Here is a 20000-nt window from a genome sequence, read left to right on the forward strand (position 1 = left end):
CCTGAGGTCTGCTGGGATGCCCTGGGTTTCATTGCCCCCTAGTGGTGCTACTGATTTTTACATCGACATTATTGATGGACATTGAGAAAGAAAGGTAGCCTAGAAATAAGAGTAATGGTGTGTTCCTGAATCCTCGAACGCCAGACTTCCGATTCGAAAGTCGAATATCTCCCAGCTTTCTTGCGGCATTTCTCGGAGGCACGCCCCCTTTTCGTCTTCATCTTTCAAAAATCTGAGTGTAGACCGAGGATTCAGGAACACACCATAAGCCCTGGCTGCAGCACGCAGATCGAGGAGGGGCCGAAAGTGGATGGAGCTAAACGTTTCACTCCATCTGCCCATTAGCAACTGAAAGAAGAAGAAGGTGCGTCAGTCAAGCTGCATACTTCCGCAATCCGCCAGTGCTCAGCGGCCAAGCCTGGTACTGCAGCCATAGACATCCTAGTTCTGGGGTCGGCAACTGGCGGCCCGCGAGCCATAACTGGCCCGCCAGACATAATATCTGGCCCGCCAGATTATTCATAAACTATGAGATTATTTTTTTTTGGATTATTTTTTTTAGAAGATGGAATATCTATATCTGTTATCTTAAATGTAAAGGGCTGGATACAGTGAACTTTTTTTTCTTTCACAACCGTTTTTTAATTTAATTGTATCAAATCCTGCTACTAGTCCCGGAAGGTTAGAGACACAGTCGTCACGGTCACGCGTAAACTGCGAGGGGCTGAGCAGGAGTTATTGGAAACTATGCAATATTAAATGAAACGGAACCCCCCTCTATAGGCCTATATACAACAACCATGGTGACCCGACATTACGTATTTTTGTGTGATACTGCATGTAGAGAAAGGCAGGAGCTGTTGACAAAAGTCCAAAAAAGATTGAAGACGCCAACCTCTGAGACTTTGTTGTCTAACGCAAGTAGAGTCTCTGATGAGGCTACTTCGCCTACAGCTCTTCTGACAGTGAGTAGGCTAGGAACGGAGGTTTGTGTGTGTGCGCAGTCAGTCAGCACCCACCATGGTATGTGTGTGTGTGTGTGCGCAGTCAATCAGCGCCCTGTAACACTTTCACCCCTTTCACCGTACAATTGAATCCCTTTTAGCAAGTTCAGCCCTTTTTAGTTATTGTACCAATGATAAGGCAGACAATACATCTGTTATATTAACTAAACTTCAAATTTCAGTTCAGTTCATCTTTAAAGGCTGTAGAGAAAATAAAATGAGAAAGACTACACTCCTTGTATGTGACGTCACGCTCCCTGCCACTGACGTGGGCAAGACCGACAATCTGCCCATCGGTATAACTGAAAATCTACAAATGCCTCGACAAATGTATCCTCCCTTTCGAGAAAAGCGGTGAAGTGGAGCAGAGAGATTTGGATTAATGGAAAGTTGGAGAGTGGATGTAAAAGCTATAGAGGAAATGAGTTCTACATGTTGAAAAACAGTTGATATAGAATACATGAAAAATAAATAAAAGTACAAATATATGATATGGCACTAGCAGGGCTTTTTAGTAATGTTGGTAGTATAAAAGCTAGGAATACATAATGTTGAATGAATACGTAACTGGAATACGAGATTGAATTCACATGTATTAAATACGAGTATTGTTATTGCGCGGTGACTGCAGTCAGCAACGAAGGAAGTGTCGATGACAACGCTATACGCTATAGGAAACACTATACATACACACACACACACACACACACACACACACACACACACACACACACACACACACACACACACACACACACACACACACACACACACACACACAGAGACTATATGAAACAACTGTATTAACAATCTAAACATATAGTGACAAAGGTTATAAGATTCAAGAAACGCGCTTAACTAATTGGTTGAATACATGAGGAGGAGTTCCTTCACTCAGTCACAAAAATAATGTATAGTCTTGTACTTTTGCCTTTACTTACGTTTTCCAAATAACTTTAGCCCCGAATATTTTTTTATGGTCATGACTACCTTTACGGATGACTGGCTTGGTTCCAGGCTTAAAACTCTTTATATAACAATTGTACGAAAAGTTAAAGAAGAAAATGAATGGGATATTTACTTCAGAACCAGATCTGTTAAAAAAAGGGTTTGGTCACTGTTACATTATATTACGGTTTTGATCCGGCAAGATTAACTAAAAATTTTGGACGAGGTGTGGTAGCGTCGTTTGTTTATTTTTGATATTGTTTTTATTGATTTTTTTGGGTCTTCATTTATTGCGTGTCTGGCCGTTTAAGATACGCCACGCGTCAAAAAAAAAGAATGAGCATGCGCGTAGAGGAAGCGCAACAGCGTCTGTAAAAAACAACAACAATCAGCGGCAGGACAAGGCGAGAAGACAAGGCAATGGCGACGTGAACCTCTCTGCCCACAGCACATCTCCGGCCTCCACAGCGGCTCTTCCTCCTGAGCGTTAGATATAGATGGTGCCGGGCTCATGAACCTGGCCAGTCAAAGCGGGGATGCTGGCGGAAGCCAGCTCCTGTTCGCCAACTTTAACCAGGACAACACGTAAGGACGGGCCGGGGAACAGGCAGGGGCCCGGGGACCAGGCGGGGGACCGGGGACCAGGGACAAGGCATGGGGGCCGGGGACCAGGCGAGGGACCAGAGACCAGCAGGGGGGCCGGGGACCAGGCAGGTGGGCCAGGGACCAAGCGGGGGACATGGGGCAAGGCAGGGGCCCCTGGACCAGGCAGGGGTTCATCGGCCCGTCGGTAGCACGTCCACCACCCAGTTGTGTGTGTTTGACAGGTTTGACGCGAAGTGCTTGATGATGAGGGCCCTTGGTTTGATAATGACGTCCGCCGCACATGAAGCCCGTTGGGCGCCGTGAGGCGGACTGTTGTGCGGTCCGGGTGTATCATGGCTAGCTGCGGAGCTAGCGGTGGCTACTGGCTCCAGTGTGCTCAGACCCAGCCGCTTTAGCACACATATTTCAGCTAGTGGGTGAACTAGAAAAGGGGAACCGACGGACAAAGAGGTGGTTAAACACGACTGTAGGATAGCAATACCTCCTTATATATCCCCTTAAAGCCTGAAAGGTAGGCGTGCGTCAGCTCCTCTACGACACGTTTCTAGGAGACGCTCATTTTGTGATTGCACTATTAGTGTGCGACTCTCTGAGTGTTTGTGATGAGGAGGACCGTGTTTGTGATGAGGCGGACCGTGTGTGTTTGTGATGAGGCGGACCGTGTGTGTTTGTGATGAGGCGGACCGTGTGTGTGTGTTTGTGATGAGGCGGACCGTGTGACGCCGGACGTCTCCCGTGTGTCCGCTGACGGAAGCTCTATTTTGTGGCTCGATCACAGCTGACAAAGCGCTGGTTGATGACAATGGCTGTCATTATGAAACCGTTATTACAGCTCTCTGTAAATGTACTTATTTAGATGAACCGAGTGATCGTTGTTTTAGTACTTGTTTGTATTGTGTTGTTTCGCACATTTCGTGCCAGATAACATCAGTGTATGTTTGCTTTTTTTAGGTCCTTGGCTGTTGGCACGAAATCAGGATACAAGTTTTTCTCTCTGTCATCTGTGGACAAACTGGAGCAGATCTATGAGTGTAGTAAGTATCCTACAAAATACCCGCACTGTATCCCCTGTGTGTCCGTATTTTTGTCGTCTGTTGTATGAACTCAGTTTTGACCCGGAGCCAGTGGTGTATAAAGTACTCAAAAGCCATACTTAAGTAAAAGTACAGATACCTTACTGGAAAATTACTTAAGTAAAAGTAAAAGTCACCTTTTAGAATAGTACTTAAGTAAAAGTATTAAAGTATCTGATCTTTACTGTACTTAAGTATCAAAAGTACTTTTCTGATATTAAATGTACTTAAGTACTGAAAGTAAAAGTATAAGTAACTGCTGTTAATAAAAAAGCAAAGGGTCAGAATTTTTAGAATAATGGAGTTTATTTCAACTAACACAAACACAATAGGCAAAACTCCCCAAGGCCATAAACACTTCCGGTCCAACCTACCTCCAGGACCTCCTCACCGCTCATTTTAAATCAAGGACACTCAAACCTCCTTGCAGTGTTAAAGTGTGCTATACAAATTAAATTAATTAGGTCGTGAAGTTTCTAATTTTTTGATTGAGACCTGTATGATTTTGCTTCGATTATTGTTGTTTCCCCTTCGTTGTTGATCTTTTTTGAAAACATCCTTCCACTGCATATTGCAGTCCATTTTGCCATGATCTGGATGCTGTCGCGGAGTTACTCCAAAAAAAAATCACTGACACTGACAGATATCGTAGCCCGACCTATTATCCCGCAAGCAAGCGCTGGTACACGTTACTTAATATTGATTTTGGTGTCATCCAGGATCGCGGATTTTCGGAAAACTTAAGTCCCTGCCCAAAAAGGGTATTTAAATTAGCTTTGTAGCAAAAATGGCACATATACAGCGTATTGAAGTGTATAAGATAGTGTTGTAATACTGCGTGTACAAACCAGCCTGATACAAATAGTAGAATTTTGATAGCCCTTGCCCTCGTCCTAGCCATGCATTTGTGTGTTGACAGTCGTAGGAGTTTTGATCGACGTAGCAACAGTAACTAAGCAATTCGCCAAACAGGCTCGCAGGCTGTGTTCTACCACAGTCCCCGACGTTATTCTCATATCTCTTATGATTCTTTTTTTTTTTTCTAAAGATGAGTTGATTTTGTAACGAGTAACGGAGGTTTCAAGGGAAATGTAGTGGAGTAAAAGTATCCGTTTTCTTCGCAAAATGTAGCGAAGTAAAAGTAAAAGTACAGAGAAATATAAGTAGTAAAGTAAAGTACAAATATCCAAAAAAACGACTTAAGTACAGTAACGAAGTATTTCTACTTCGCTACTATACAACACTGCCCGGAGCCAGTGCCAGATGTTGACTATAGTCCGTAGAGACCCTAGAACTATAGATCTATGTATTATAGAGCTGAGACTTTGTTGCCTGTTCTCCAACTGAAGACACAATCAATGCAGCATTAGTGCAATGGACGTGCTGAAATATTAATAAAGTCAATATAAACAATGCATCAAGGTTCTCCCTCGGTATCTACGCCGCTATGCAGAACTTAAGCAAGTTGTCCGGTACGACTCTTTTAGGGACCTTTCTCCAAACATTTGATGGGCAGTATTAGGGCCGTCTGCTGTTAAGATTACACAGAATCACTGAGTAACGATGAAGCCGCCCGCTCACACCCGGCGGTCCGTGTAGCAGTGGGCGTCTCTTCGTCCACAGCGATGCTGGACGGTTGGTTGGAAGTTTCCCAATCGCTCAAATCTACTCTGCATGTTAAGAATGACTCAGAGGGTGGAGGGTGGGGGCCCTGGAGGGAGGGGGCCCTGGAGGCTGGGGAGGCTGGGGGCCCTGGAGGCTGGGGGCCCTGGAGGGTGGGAGCTGGGGAGGCTGGGGGCCCTGGAGGCTGGGGGCCTCCAGCCCGGGAGGCTGGGGGCCCTGGAGGGTGGGGGCCCTGGAGGGTGGAGGCTGGGGGCCCTGGAGGGTGGGGGCCCTGGAGGGTGGAGGCTGGGGGCCCGGGAGGCTGGGGGCCCTGGAGGCTGGGGGCCCGAGAGGCTGGGGGCCCTGGAGGATGGGGGCCCTGGAGGCTGGGGGCCCTGGAGGGTGGAGGCTGGGGGCCCTGGAGGCTGGGGGCCCGGGAGGCTGGGGGCCCTGGAGGCTGGGGGCCCTGAAGGGTGGAGGCTGGGGGCCCTGGAGGGTGGAGGGTGGGGGCCCTGGAAGGTGGAGGTTGGGGGCCCTGAAGGGTGGAGGCTGGGGGCCCTGGAGGCTGGGGGCCCTGAAGGGTGGAGGCTGGGGGCCCGGGAGGCTGGGGGCCCTGAAGGGTGGAGGCTGGGGGCCCGGGAGGCTGGGGGCCCTGGAGGCTGGGGGCCCTGGAGGGTGGAGGCTGGGGGCCCGGGAGGCTGGGGGCCCGGGAGGCTGGGGGCCCTGGAGGCTGGGGGCCCTGGAGGCTGGGGGCCCTGGAGGCTGGGGGCCGGGGCGTTCGCTCAGGGCCTTATTGATACACCAGTATATATATATTATTATATTTGATTGTTAAACCGTCGGTTTTTGGTTAAAAAATATATTTGATCAATAATGAAAGTGTTTTTATGGTGTATTGTGCTCATTCTATTCTACTTATTTTGATGTTTATCTCTGGCCTGAGCGGAGCAACTGTAACAAATGGTTTCCTCTGATAAATCAATGAATCGTCTGAGAGAACGGACGCCAGGGCGTTAATACAGCACAACAACAGAAGTGTGTGTGTGTGTGTGTGTGTGTGTGTGTGTGTGTGTGTGTGTGTGTGTGTGTGTGTGTGTGTGTGTGTGTGTGTGTGTGTGTGTGTGTGTGTGTGTGTGTGTGTGTGTGTGTGTGTGTGTGTGTGTGTGTGTGTGTGTGTGTGTAGCGGACACAGAGGACGTGTGTATCGTGGAGCGGCTGTTCTCCAGCAGCCTGGTGGCCATCGTGAGCCTGAAGGCGCCCAGGAAGCTCAAAGTGTGTCACTTCAAGAAGGGCACCGAGATCTGCAACTACTCCTACTCCAACACCATCCTGGCCGTCAAGCTCAACCGACAGGTGGGCGGGGGGGGTCTATGCTGATGGTCTAGGGTCTAGGGGGGGAGGGTCTATGCTTAGGGTCTAGGGGGGGGGGGTCTATGCTGATGGTCTAGGGTCTAGGGGGGGGGGTCTATGCTGATGGTCTAGGGTCTAGGGGGGGGGGTCTATGCTGATGGTCTAGGGTCTAGGGGGGGAGGGTCTATGCTTAGAGTCTAGGGGGGGGGGGGGTCTATGCTGATGGTCTAGGGGGGGGGGGTCTATGCTGATGGTCTCGGGTCTAGGGGGGGGGGTCTATGCTGATGGTCTAGGGTCTAGGGGGGGGGTCTATGCTGATGGTCTAGGGGGGGGGGTCTATGCTGATGGTCTAGGGTCTAGGGGGGGGGGTCTATGCTGATGGTCTAGGGGGGGGGGGTCTATGCTGATGGTCTAGGATCTAGGGGGGGGGGTCTATGCTGATGGTCTAGGGTCTAGGGGGGGGGTCTATGCTGATGGTCTAGGGGGGGTCTATGCTGATGGTCTAGGGGGGGGGGTCTATGCTGATGGTCTAGGGGGGGTCTATGCTGATGGTCTAGGGGGGGGGTCTATGCTGATGGTCTAGGGGGGGGTCTATGCTGATGGTCTGGGGGGGTCTATGCTGATGGTCTAGGGGGGGTCTATGCTGATGGTCTAGGGGGGGTCTCTGCTGATGGTCTAGGGGGGGTCTATGCTGATGGTCTAGGGGGGGTCTATGCTGATGGTCTAGGGGGGGGGTCTATGCTGATGGTCTAGGGGGGGGTCTATGCTGATGGTCTAGGGGGGGGTCTATTCTGATGGTCTAGGGGGGGGTCTATTCTGAAGGTCTAGGGGGGGTTCTATGCTGATGGTCTAGGGGGGGGTCTATGCTGATGGTCTAGGGGGGGGTCTATGCTGATGGTCTAGGGGGGGGTCTATGCTGATGGTCTAGGGGGGGTCTATGCTGAAGGTCTAGGGGGGTCTATGCTGATGGTCTAGGGGGGGGTCTATGCTGAAGGTCTAGGGGGGTCTATGCTGATGGTCTGGGGGGGGTCTATGCTGATGGTCTAGGGGGGGGGGTCTATGCTGAAGGTCTAGGGGGGTCTATGCTGATGGTCTAGGGGGGGGGTCTATGCTGAAGGTCTAGGGGGGTCTATGCTGATGGTCTGGGGGGGGGTTCTATGCTGATGGTCTAGGGGGGGGGTTCTATGCTGATGGTCTAGGGGGGGGGTCTATGCTGATGGTCTAGGGGGGGGTCTATGCTGATGGTCTAGGGGGGGGTCTATGCTGATGGTCTAGCGGGGTCTATCTCCTGAGTGTGTTGTCACATGACCACTTGTGTAACCTCTTGAACCGTGTAGCGGCTGATCGTCTGCCTGGAGGAGTCCCTCTACATCCACAACATCCGAGACATGAAGGTCCTGCACACCATCAGAGAGACCCCCCCCAACCCCTCAGGTGAGCCCCCCCCAACCCCTCAGGTGAGCCCCGCCCACCCCCTCAGGTGAGCCCCGCCCACCCCCTCAGGTGAGCCCCGCCCAGCCCCTCAGGTGAGCCCCGCCCAGCCCCTCAGGTGAGCCCCGCCCACCCCCTCAGGTGAGCCCCGCCCACCCCCTCAGGTGAGCCCCGCCCACCCCCTCAGGTGAGCCCCGCCCACCCCCTCAGGTGAGCCCCGCCCAGCCCCTCAGGTGAGCCCCACCCACCCCCTCAGGTGAGCCCCGCCCCCCACCCCCCTCAGGTGAGCCCCGCCCATGTTTCCATGTGCGTGTGTTCTGCCAGGGCGTTGATGTGTGTGTGTGTGTGCGCGTGTTGTTTTGCAGGCCTGTGTGCTCTGTCGATCAGCAACGATAACTGCTACCTGGCCTATCCCGGCAGCGCCACCATCGGGGAGGTTCAGGTGTTCGACACCGTCAACCTGGTAGGTAATAGGTCCTCTACCCCTAGAGTCCTTATAGAGGACCTATTATGCTACTTTTATGGTCTTAATTTCTTATTAATGACTCCTATTGCCCAACCTGACACGAATCACAGCACAAAAAATGATGTAAATTTTAAGGAAACTCTTCCTCTCATCTGGGCGCTTTCAGCCTTCTCTTTCAATGCTCGGTTTCGTCCTTCTCCGCCCCCTCGCCCCCCTCCTGCCAACCCAACTCCGTTGTGATTGGTTACCTTCCTTGAAGCACGCGCGCAGGCAGATTGACCAGGCATATGGGGGCGTGGCAGGAGTGCCTCTACGTAGATGATTTCCCGGAAATGTGTTCACAAGTGTTTAGTGCTCTGCACAGCCACCTCAGACGGTCAGCAGGGAATACGTCAAAATGCATGTACGTCATTATTTGAAACTTTAGTATGGTTAAACATGACTATCAATCATTATAACAACGTTTATAGGTCATAAAAGTCGAAGAAGCATAATAGGTCCCCTTTAACTAGCTGCTCCAAGTTAACCAGCTATAGGTTACTGAACACACCTGTACGTGTGTATAAATGATGGAGGCTTCATGCAACACGGCAACCAGTACCCTCTGTGCTCGTCCTGGTGTAACTCTGCTCCTCTCCTCTCTCCTCCTCTCTCTCCTCTCTCCTCCCTCCTCTCTCCTCTCTCTCTCCTCTCTCCCCTCTCCTCTCTCCTCTCTCTCCTCTCTCTCTCTCTCTCTCTCTCTCCTCCTCTCTCCTCTCTCTCTCTCCTCTCTCCCCTCTCCTCTCTCTCCTCTCTCTCTCTCTCTCTCCTCTCTCCTCTCTCCTCTCTCCTCTCTCTCCTCAGCGTGCGGCCAACATGATCCCTGCCCATGACAGCCCCCTGGCCGCCTTGGCCTTCGACGCCAGCGGCACTAAGCTGGCCACCGCCTCGGAGAAGGTACCCCCCCTCCCCCCCGTACCCCACCTCCTCACTGTGGACCCCCCGTAGCCCCCCCCCCCTCCCCCACCTCCTCACTGTGGACCCCCTCCCCCGTACCCCACCTCCTCACTGTGGACCCCCTCCCCCGTACCCCACCTCCTCACTGTGGACCCCCCGTAGCCCCCCCCCCTCCCCCACCTCCTCACTGTGGACCCCCTCCCCCGTACCCCACCTCCTCACTGTTGGCCCTGGCTGACCTCTGACCTGCAGGGCACCGTGATCCGGGTCTACTCCATCCCCGAGGGACAGAAGCTCTTTGAGTTCCGGCGAGGAGTCAAAAGGTACGAGGCCCCTGGACCCCCCCCCCCCCCCGCCCCCCGGGTGGTTCTGACGGGCCGACACCCTGAGGCTCTGTGTGTGTGTGTGTGTGTGTGTGTGTGTGTGTGTGTGTGTGTGTGTGTGTGTGTGTGTGTGTGTGTGTGTGTGTGTGTGTGTGTGTGTGTGTGTGTGTGTGTGTGTGTGTGCGTGCCCCCCCAGGTGTGTGACCATCTGCTCGCTGGCCTTCTCCATGGAGGGGCTCTACCTGTCCGCCTCCAGCAACACTGAGACTGTCCACATCTTCAAGCTGGAGACGCAGAAGGAGAAATACGTGTACGTAACCTTTGACCCTTCAGGCCTTCCACAGGGGCCAGGGGCGTGGCTACAGGGGCCAGGGGCGTGGCTACAGGGGCCCAGGCCGCCGCCCCTCGGCCATCATTGGCTAAAGTCCCCTCTGACCGTGTGGGTCTTTTTAACTACTGCTCTGCTGTAAGTGTAAAGATCTCCTTAACACATCAGGATGACCTGGTTAGAGCCAGTATACAGCTAGTAGTATAGCCAGTAGTATAGCCAGTATACAACTAGTAGTATAGCCAGTATACAGCTAGTAGTATAGCCAGTATACAGCTAGTAGTATAGCCAGTATACAGCTAGTAGTATAGCCAGTATACAGCTAGTAGTATAGCCAGTATCCAGCTAGTAGTATAGCCAGTATCCAGCTAGTAGTATAGCCAGCATACAGCTAGTAGTATAGCCAGCATACAGCTAGTAGTATAGCCAGTATACAACTAGTAGTATAGCCAGTATACAACTAGTAGTATAGCCAGTATACAGCTAGTAGTATAGCCAGTAGTATAGCCAGTAGTATAGCCAGTATACAGCTAGTAGTATAGCCAGTAGTATAGCCAGTATACAGCCAGTAGTATAGCCAGTATACAGCCAGTAGTATAGCCAGTATACAGCTAGTAGTATAGCCAGTATACAACTAGTAGTATAGCCAGTATACAACTAGTAGTATAGCCAGTATACAGCTAGTAGTATAGCCAGTAGTATAGCCAGTATACAGCTAGTAGTATAGCCAGTAGTATAGCCAGTATACAGCCAGTAGTATAGCCAGTATACAGCCAGTAGTATAGCCAGTATACAGCTAGTAGTATAGCCAGTATGCAACTAGTAGTATAGCCAGTAGTATAGCCAGTATACAGCTAGTAGTATAGCCAGTATACAGCTAGTATATAGTTAGTGTACAGCTGGTATAGTATACAGCTAATTTACAACTGGTATATAACTAGTATACAGCTGCTGGTATATAACTAGTATACTGCTGCTAGTATATAACTAGTATACAGCTGGTGTATAACTAGTCTATAACTAGCATACAGCTGGTGTATAACTAGTCTATAACTAGCATACAGCTGGTGTATAACTAGTCTATAACTAGCATACAGCTGGTGTATAACTAGTCTATAACTAGCATACAGCTGGTGTATAACTAGTCTATAACTAGCATACAGCTGGTGTATAACTAGTCTATAACTAGCATACAGCTGGTGTATAACTAGTCTATAACTAGCATACAGCCGGTGTATAACTAGTCTATAACTAGCATACAGCTGGTGTATAACTAGTCTATAACTAGCATACAGCTGGTACCGCCCCCCCTGGTGGGGCAGGGCTCCTGCTGGACCCTCCAGCTGCTCTGGGTGATAGTGCTGGTTAGTGCTGGTTAGAGGACTGGTAGCCGTGCCCCCCCAGGAGAGGTGGGGCACGGGGGGGGGTCCACAGTGAGGAGGTGGGGTATTAGTGTTGTTCAGTCTGTGTTAGTGTTGTTCAGTCTGTGTTAGTGTTGTTCAGTCTGTGTTAGTGTTGTTCAGTCTGTGTTAGTGTTGTTCAGTCTGTGTTAGTGTTGTTCAGTCTGTGTTAGTGTTGTTCAGTCTGTGTTAGTGTTGTTCAGTCTGTGTTAGTGTTGTTCAGTCTGTGTTAGTGTTGTTCAGTCTGTGTTAGTGTTGTTCAGTCTGTGTTATGCCGCTTTTCCACTGCATGGTACCAGCTCGACACGACTCGACACGACTCGACTCAGCTCGCATTTTTTGCGTTTCCACCGCGGTACCATGGTATCTGGTACCTGAAGTGGCTGCTTTTTCTAGTACCTACTCGCTCTAGGTACCAAGCGAGCTGAGCCGATGCTAAAAGGTGACGTCGGCAGACGGCCGGCGACTGATTGGCCAGAGAGTGTGACGAAGTCACGAGAGCGACATGGCAACCATGCTGGTAACATCCATAGCAGCGCCGCAGCCAACATGTTCCACTTCTCCAACTTCTTCAACATGCCGGCTAATAATAGTAATGTGATCGATGTCCTCCATTGTTGTTATGTGGGTTCTGTCCATGTGTGGGTTGCGTATGTGTTGTTTGCGTCGTGTACACAAATACGTCACGGCCCTTTCGCGCAGCCGACCCCGCCCACGTCCAGGAGGTACTATTTGCGGTGGAAAAGCACCCGTGCTGCTACCGTGTCGAGTCGTGTCGTGTCGAGTCGTGTCGAGTCGAGCTACATGTGCGGTGGAAAAGCGGCATTAGTGTTGTTCAGTCTGTGTTAGTGTTGTTCAGTCTGTGTTAGTGTTGTTCAGTCTGTGTTAGTGTTGTGTGGTTCAGTCTGTGTTAGTGTTGTGTGGTTCAGTCTGTGTTAGTGTTGTGTGGTTCAGTCTATTAGTGTTGTGTGGTTCAGTCTATTAGTGTTGTGTTGTTCAGTCTATTAGTGTTGTGTTGTTCAGTCTATTAGTGTTGTGTTGTTCAGTCTATTAGTGTTGTGTTGTTCAGTCTATTAGTGTTGTGTTGTTCGGTCTGTTGTGTGTTGTTCGGTCTGTTGTGTGTTGTTCGGTCTGTTGTGTGTTGTTCAGTCTGTTGTGTGTTGTTCAGTCTGTTGTGTGTTGTTCAGTCTGTTGTGTGTTGTTCAGTCTGTTGTGTGTTGTTCAGTCTGTTGTGTGTTGTTCAGTCTGTTGTGTGTTGTTCAGTCTGTTGTGTGTTGTTCAGTCTGTTGTGTGTTGTTCAGTCTGTTGTGTGTTGTTCAGTCTGTTGTGTGTTGTGTTGTTCAGTCTGTTGTGTGTTGTGTTGTTCAGTCTGTTGGGTGTTGTGTTGTTCAGTCTGTTGTGTGTTGTGTTGTTCCGTCTGTTGTGTTGTCTGTGAACCACGTCTTTGTTTGGGACAGAGGCAGTAGAATGTGATCCTAACAGCGTCCCCCCCCCCCCCCCCCCCCCCAGGCCAGCGGAGGAGCCCACCACCTGGGGGGGCTACCTGGGCAAGGTGCTGATGGCCTCCACCACCTACCTGCCCGCCCAGGTGACGGAGATGTTCACCCAGGGCCGAGCCTTCGCCACCGTGAGGCTGCCCTTCTCCGGACACAAGAACATCTGCGCCCTGGCCGTGTGAGTGCACACACGCACACGCACACACACACACACACAGACGCACATGCACACACACACAGACGCACATGCACACACACACAGACGCACATGCACACGCGGTGCCGTCCAGAGCCCTGACTGTGTGTCCGTAGCATCCAGAAGATCCCGCGGCTGTTGGTGGCGGCGGCGGACGGGTATCTGTACCTCTACAACCTGGACCCCCAGGAGGGAGGAGAGTGCACCCTGATGAAGCAGCACCGGTAACACACGCACGCACGCACACGCACACACGCACACGCACACACCCCTCCTACAGACACACACACACCCTAACCCTAACCCCCAGGAGGGAGTAGAGTGCACCCTGATGAAGCAGCACCGGTAACACACACGCACACACGCACACGCACACACCCCTCCTACAGACACACACACACCCTAACCCTAACCCCCAGGAGGGAGTAGAGTGCACCCTGATGAAGCAGCACCGGTAACACACGCACGCACGCACACCTCCTACACACACACGCGCGCGCGCGCGCGCGCACACACACACACACCTCCTACACACACACACACACACACACACACACACACACACACACACACACCTCCTACAGACACACACACACACACACACACACACACACACCTCCTACAGACACACACACACACACACACACACCTCCTACAGACACACACACACACACACACCTCCTACAGACCTCCTACAGACCTCCTACAGACACACACACACACACACACACACACACACACCTCCTACAGACACACACACACACACACCTCCTACAGACAGTTTCTCCAGCAGAAGGTGTTGGACGGTGGTGTCCTCTGTCTGTCTGGCGGTCGGGGGCCGTTACCATCAGGGTCTGACCCGCTGCCCCCCCCCCCCTCTGTCTGTCGGGGGCCGTTACCATCAGGGTCTGACCCGCTGCCCCCCCCCCCCCTCTGTCTGTCGGGGGCCGTTACCATCAGGGTCTGACCCGCTGCCCTCACCCCCTCTGTGTCTGTCGGGGGCCGTTACCATCAGGGTCTGACCCGCTGCCCTCACCCCCTCTGGTTTCAGTCTAGACGGCAGTACTGAGCCATCCAATGAGATCCTGGAGCAGGGGTCACATGACCGGCCTCTGGCGTGCCAGACCTACAGCGGGGCGGTCTCTAAAGGTAACCACACCCACACCTGGGACAAGGCCCGCCTCCACAGTACCGTCTCCATCCCTTGACCCTGAACTCTGGTTTCCAAGGTTACTGCGATGAGCCGGGCGCGGTCGGAGGGGCGGGGCTGGACGACGACCTCAACGACCTGCGATTGGACGAGGAGAACGAGCAGCCGCCGCTGATCCTGGAGACGGACTGAGCGGCGGCCGCAGCCACCAATCAGAGGGCTGCCTCTGGTGCTGCCGCGAACACCTGGACTCACGGGGGGGGGTCCGGTCACAGCCCTCCTGGGAGGGGGGGGGCATCTCAACACCATGCATTCAAGAGGCTGTAATCCCATCCCCCCCCCTGCCACATCCATGCCCCCCCCTCAGGGTCGCCTGCGCAGGTGACCCTGAAGCTTTGCATGTACATGTGCCAACCCCCCCCCCCCCAGTGGGGAGCGACCCCCCCCTCTCAGACGCGTCACATGTTCCCCGTCCCGGATGAGCGTCCAAGTGCCTCTGCCCTGTTGCCATGGTTTCACTGATTTGAGGGAGGGGCTGTTCCCCCCGCCCATTGGCTAAAATAAACGCTGTTTTTTTTTCTCCTGTTTTTAATCCTAACAAGCGTTTTGTTTTTAGAGCGGTCGGGCAAACCCTCCTCCCCCTCCTACCCCCTAGAAGATGTGTGTGTGTGTGTGTGTGTGTGTGTGTGTGTGTGTGTGTGTGTGTGTGTGTGTGTGTGTGTGTGTGTGTGTGTGTGTGTGTGTGTGTGTGTGTGTGTGTGTGTGTGTGTGTGTGTGTGTGTGTGTGTGTGTGTGTGTGTGTGTCCAGCATGTACATTATCAAAACATCTAGGAAACTCATTAATACATTTCACTCGTTCATAACGGATCCCCCCCCCCCCTCCCGGGAGCTGCATTCTCATTGGTCAATGCTGACCGCTCCCATCGTTTTTCTTAATGACCATAACCAACTGTTAACCAATCATATGTCACGCATTAGCAGAAGAGAAGCAGAGGAAACCTGCATGGAGGACGGTCAGGTGGGGGTGATGGCGAGGTGGGGGAAGCTGGCCAATGAGGGCGGAGAACAGCTCTCCGGTGCTGAGCTAAACTATAAGCGGCAGCAGCGAGAGCAGAGAGCTCCGCCCTGAAGCGGTTCACCTCCCAGATGCATTCTGGGACATCAAGTGCAGGTTTCTTTTGCCTGTGCTTTGAGGGAAACGCACAGTCGTCATGGGGGCCAGAAGGTTCCAGAACCTTCCTTTGAAGCTCCTGGTCATGTGTGGGGGGGTGGAGTCTTAGGAGGAGGAGCAGCGGACTGGAGAAGTGATGTTTTCTAATGATTTTGTACAAAACAATGTGAAATGTCCATCCAAAAGTATAAAGGAAAATAAAATCCAAATCCATGTGGACTGTGGCCTCTGAGTCGTTTGTGTTCTGCTCGTATTGGAGAGTTCACCCTGATGCCGGCCCGCTGCTCCCTGTACGCAGAGTACGCAGAGTACTCTGCGGGGGGGGGGAATTATTACATTATTGAATTACAAAAATATATAAATTTGTTACGAAGAGGCCCACCGTTGTTTTTTCTTAATTATATAACCCCCCCCCCCCCCCCTCGCTCGGTAGTCCTGTCCAGGTCAAAATTTAATGCCGAGTCGCGTAGGGCACCGAAACGGCCAGTGCCGGCCCTGATGAGAGATGTGGAATCTGAATGCACAACGCCCTACATAGGACGGGTTGAGACTCTGATTCAAACCAACCAGGAGCATCAACTGTACGCATTGTTTAGGAACGCTCAGCAGGAACACAACCACACACACAGATGTAGATCTCATGGTTAAAATTGTCATGAATAAAATATTTTATCTTCTGCATTCTCACTTCCTTCAGCTTTTAATGATTCCAGTATATTTTCATTTTGTGAGATTAGTTTGTCTTGTGAAGATTTAATAAACTATCATTGCTCACCTTTATTCTTCACCCTAATGCTTGTCTTATCATCTTTCGAATCCATCTGAATTATTCAGTGTAAAATAAACTCAGGTAGCGTTCTGTATAATGGGCCATCCCTAAAGTGCAGCGTGTGGGTTATAGTGGCCCCCAGTGGTGAGGCTGCAGATTGCAATCAACTGAATTCAAACTGCGCCTTTAAGCTCCTTTTAATTGGGCCTCTCTTGGGCTCCGTGTGCGTGGGCGTTGTGTATGCTCGTGTGTGTGTGTGTGTGTGTGTGCTCGTGTGTGCCTGGAGGTATTATTAAATACTAAGTCTGTCTCCATAATGGGAATTCTCTAAGTAGCTGTGAACACACTCACTGGGTCCCAAGGGTGCCTGCTGCACTTATGAATGTCACACACACACACACACACACACACACACACTGTGTGTGTGTGTGTGTGTGTGTGTGTGTGAGAGAGAGTCACCAGACCACATTCTGGTGTTTCCTTGCCGTCCTCCACACCTCCACCTGTGCTGTTGTCTGTAGGACACACACCAGGTAGAGGCCCAGACGCTCGGCATGCTGGGAACCCACAGGAAGTCGTCCACTAGTCTCCTCGTCTCCTCGTCTCCTCGTCCCTGTACAGTGAACCCACGGAGCCCCCCCCCTTTAGGGAGCATGACGGGGGACACAGATCCCTGTAGTGCTGTGAGCCGTCCCTGGGGGGGTCCTGGGGGGGTGGGGGGTCTGCTGGGGGGGTTCCAGTTAGGGTGGAGGGGCTGCTGGGGGGGTCTGCTCAGGGGTCCTGGGGGGGTCCTTGGGGGGTCTGCCCAGGGGTCTTGGGGGGGGGGGCCCGTTGTCCCCCTGGACCCTGCCCCCCCCCCCCCCCAACCCTGGACCCTGCCCCCCTTCTCAGGGCCCGCTGCCCGGCGCTGAGCTCCTCTCCTTACTCTCTCTTTTTAACGGTTATGTTTGTAGGATAAGGCGAATAAAAGGGATGCGTGAAGCCAGGCCTCATCAGAATAGCATCCGTGGATTCCATGTGAATTGATTTATCATTGTTTTGTGTTGTTTGATCACAATCAGGAAACTTTTCTATGTCCATTTCGATTGTCATAAATGACTGGAATTGCAATGCTGGGCAAAATAATGTGGGAAACAGAAACTATTCGCGGGCACACCCACGCTCGCCGTGGGCGAGCACGTATATCCGTAAGAACGTGTGACGTCATGACGTTTTGAGCCAGCCCGAAAATGTTGGGCTGTGTTGTTGGGTTTCGAAGGAACGGACGACTTTGCGATGAAATAACACATTTATACCCGTGAATAAGACGAGCGTGAACCATATCTTTTTATATTGTTGTTAGTTATCTTCCGACTGAGTTGGGAAACCGTGTCTTCGACCGCCGCTACCGGGGAGTTAGTCTCGTTTCCCGGAGTGATGTCCAACCCGGGACCCGGAGACCGGGTCCAGCATCAAGATCCGTCTGACAGGTAAGATACCCGTGTTACCCCACAGGTCGGGTTAAAGTCCGACTTATTGTTCACTATTATCACACGTATTCCCCCCTCACGACCCCACGGCGGGTGTCTGGTCGCCGGGGTCATTCCTGCGGTGTCTGTGAATCCTCTGGTGCTAAACATCCGGTTGTTGAACACCAACACTGTAGCGCTGCTAGCCGTTAGCTGCTAGCTGTTAGCGGCGGCGCTAGCTCCCGACCGGGGCTCCTGGAGGACGAGCGGGGCTAACGGCATCCAGGCTGCCGGTCCTCCTGTGAGCCTGTCTGCGTGCTAACTAGCTGTTAGCAACCGGAGCCAAGGATCTGTTCCTTGTCCCCGTTCATCCAGGGCTCCATAGTCCGGTTCGCTGCTCCGTACTCGTTCTTTATACACCTTTAGTGACCGCTCGAGTGAAGCCTGGTTCATCTGGTCAAATCAACTGTGAGCACGGGCCTTTCTGGGAGCGATATCTGACATGGTGGTCTGAGTGATCCGTGTCATACGGGGCCACCGGTGGCTTATAACCAGAGAGCATGAACCGTGTTGTGTATCCGCTCAGACGCTCCTGGATGATGCAAAGGGGGAAGAAGGGGGGGGGGGGGGGTACACAGACACCCTGACACAGATGGGGGGGGTACACAAACACCCGGACACAGATGAGGGTACGCAGACACCTGGACACAGCTCTGGGGTTCACAGACACCCGGACACAGATGGCGTACACAGACACCCGTACACAGATGGAGGGGGTACACAGACACCCGTACACAGCTGGAACAATGGTTTCCAGTGTAGCCTCTGTTGTAACCCCGCTGGGCCCTCAGGAGCCGCCATTCAGATGGAAATGTCCCCACAGCGCCACTGGCCAGACGCTTGACCGCTGCGCCCTAGGTTCACAGCGAACACAAAATATACCCGGGACCGCGGCTTCATATTCCTAGCAGTGGTTGGTTGTGCGTGAAGGCCGATGAGTGTTACTGTAAGGATGGACTGTTACCGTGAGGGTGGAATGTGTTACCGTGAGGGTGGTATGTGTTACCGTGAGGGTGGAGTGTGTTACCGTGAGGTGGAGTGTGTTACCGTGAGGGCGGAGTGTGTTACGGTGAGGGCGGAGTGTGTTACGGTGAGGGCGGAAGTGTGTTACGGCGAGGCGGAGTGTGTTACGGTGAGGGCGGAGTGTGTTACGGTGAGGGCGGAGTGTGTTACGGTGAGGGCGGAGTGTGTTACGGTGAGGGCCGAGTGTGTTACGGTGAGGGCCGAGTGTGTTACGGTGAGGCCGAGTGTGTTACGGTGAGGGCCGAGTGTGTTACGGTGAGGGCCGAGTGTGTTACGGTGAGGGCCCGAGTGTTACTGTGTGCTGATCGTGCTCTTAGGTTTGGCGCTCTGCGTTGCACAGGGGTCCGTCCGTCCTATGATTTAAATCAGATTACGGACATTAGTCGTTCCTGACCGCCGCCAGCGGCGCCGCTCTGGGGGTCATCTTGAGTTGTATCGTGTGTGTTGTCCACAGTGGGATCCCCAGTGGTTGGTTAGCTTCGTAGACCGGTGCGTTTTAAGTCTTGCTCTCTGCGGCGGAGGTTATCGCACCGAGCAGAGCCCCTCCCCCTCTGCATGTAGGAGTGGAATTCTTATTGGACGAGGAATGTTGGATGAGCCAATGGGAGCGCGTCGCTGGTGCCCGTCGCCTTGTGTTTAGTCTGTCAGAGCGGGGCTGGTTGGCGGCGTTCAGACAGCCCGGCGTTCAGAGCCAGACGGCTGCAGGCCCCACATTGTTGTGAGCAGCAGACGCTGTGGTCGTCTGACAGCCACACACGCGCTGTTTTGTCTGTCCGTATTCCGGGCGTGATGATATGTTTAAGTTGGTGGTGGGTAGGTCTGGTATGAGACAGAAGAACTTTATGAAAACATGTTTGAGGCCCTTTTGGTCCCCCTGGCTTCATCTGAGTCCTCTGTCTTTATGTATTTGTAGAGTGCACAGTAAAATAAATAATCATAATAACAAAATAGGATAGATGTAGGAATGAAAGTGACGTCCAGGTGTGGAGGAGAGAGAGGATCGCTAGTGAGAGAGGGCTGTCTGACCAGAGGAGATCAGGGACTGGTGAAGTAGCACTAGCTCTGTTTAATTAGCTAGTGCCCCCCCCAGTGACGAGCCCCATACAAACACAGTCGCTACGTGTTTCGCTCACTCATTAAAAGGACACCGTCAGGAGATAGTTCAGCCATTGTTTTTGGTTTGGCTCTAACTTAACCGGTAATGTTTGCTTGGTGGGTT

At 52.3% G+C, this 20000-nt stretch overlaps 2 protein-coding genes and 1 long non-coding RNA gene across 3 annotated transcripts in view; all 3 read left to right on the forward strand.

Moving 5' to 3' along the window:
- Positions 1-2297: 2297 nt before the first annotated feature.
- On the forward strand, positions 2298-15700 carry wipi2 (WD repeat domain, phosphoinositide interacting 2). The gene is made up of 12 exons (XM_060075586.1): positions 2298-2537; positions 3510-3592; positions 6417-6586; positions 7921-8017; positions 8380-8477; positions 9324-9416; positions 9669-9739; positions 9936-10049; positions 12977-13141; positions 13276-13383; positions 14211-14308; positions 14389-15700. The coding sequence occupies exons 1-12, from the start codon at positions 2464-2466 to the stop codon at positions 14499-14501; spliced, it is 1284 nt and encodes a 427-aa protein (XP_059931569.1). The 5' UTR covers positions 2298-2463; the 3' UTR covers positions 14502-15700.
- LOC132474736 (uncharacterized) lies at positions 10077-11364 on the forward strand. The gene is made up of 2 exons (XR_009529713.1): positions 10077-10254; positions 10567-11364. It is a non-coding gene; the product is annotated as an uncharacterized LOC132474736 (long non-coding RNA).
- A 1203-nt stretch (positions 15701-16903) lies between the features above and the next one.
- smurf1 (SMAD specific E3 ubiquitin protein ligase 1) overlaps positions 16904-20000 on the forward strand; it is a 35588-nt gene continuing 32491 nt past the window's right edge. Inside the window, exons 1-2 of the mRNA XM_060074763.1 lie at positions 16904-16933; positions 17689-17719. Of these exons, the coding sequence (XP_059930746.1) occupies positions 16904-16933; positions 17689-17719 (61 nt within the window). The remainder of the gene's footprint in view (positions 16934-17688; positions 17720-20000) is intronic.

Source organism: Gadus macrocephalus, chromosome 2 (genome assembly GCF_031168955.1).
Source record: "Gadus macrocephalus chromosome 2, ASM3116895v1".
Classification (NCBI taxonomy): domain Eukaryota; kingdom Metazoa; phylum Chordata; class Actinopteri; order Gadiformes; family Gadidae; genus Gadus; species Gadus macrocephalus.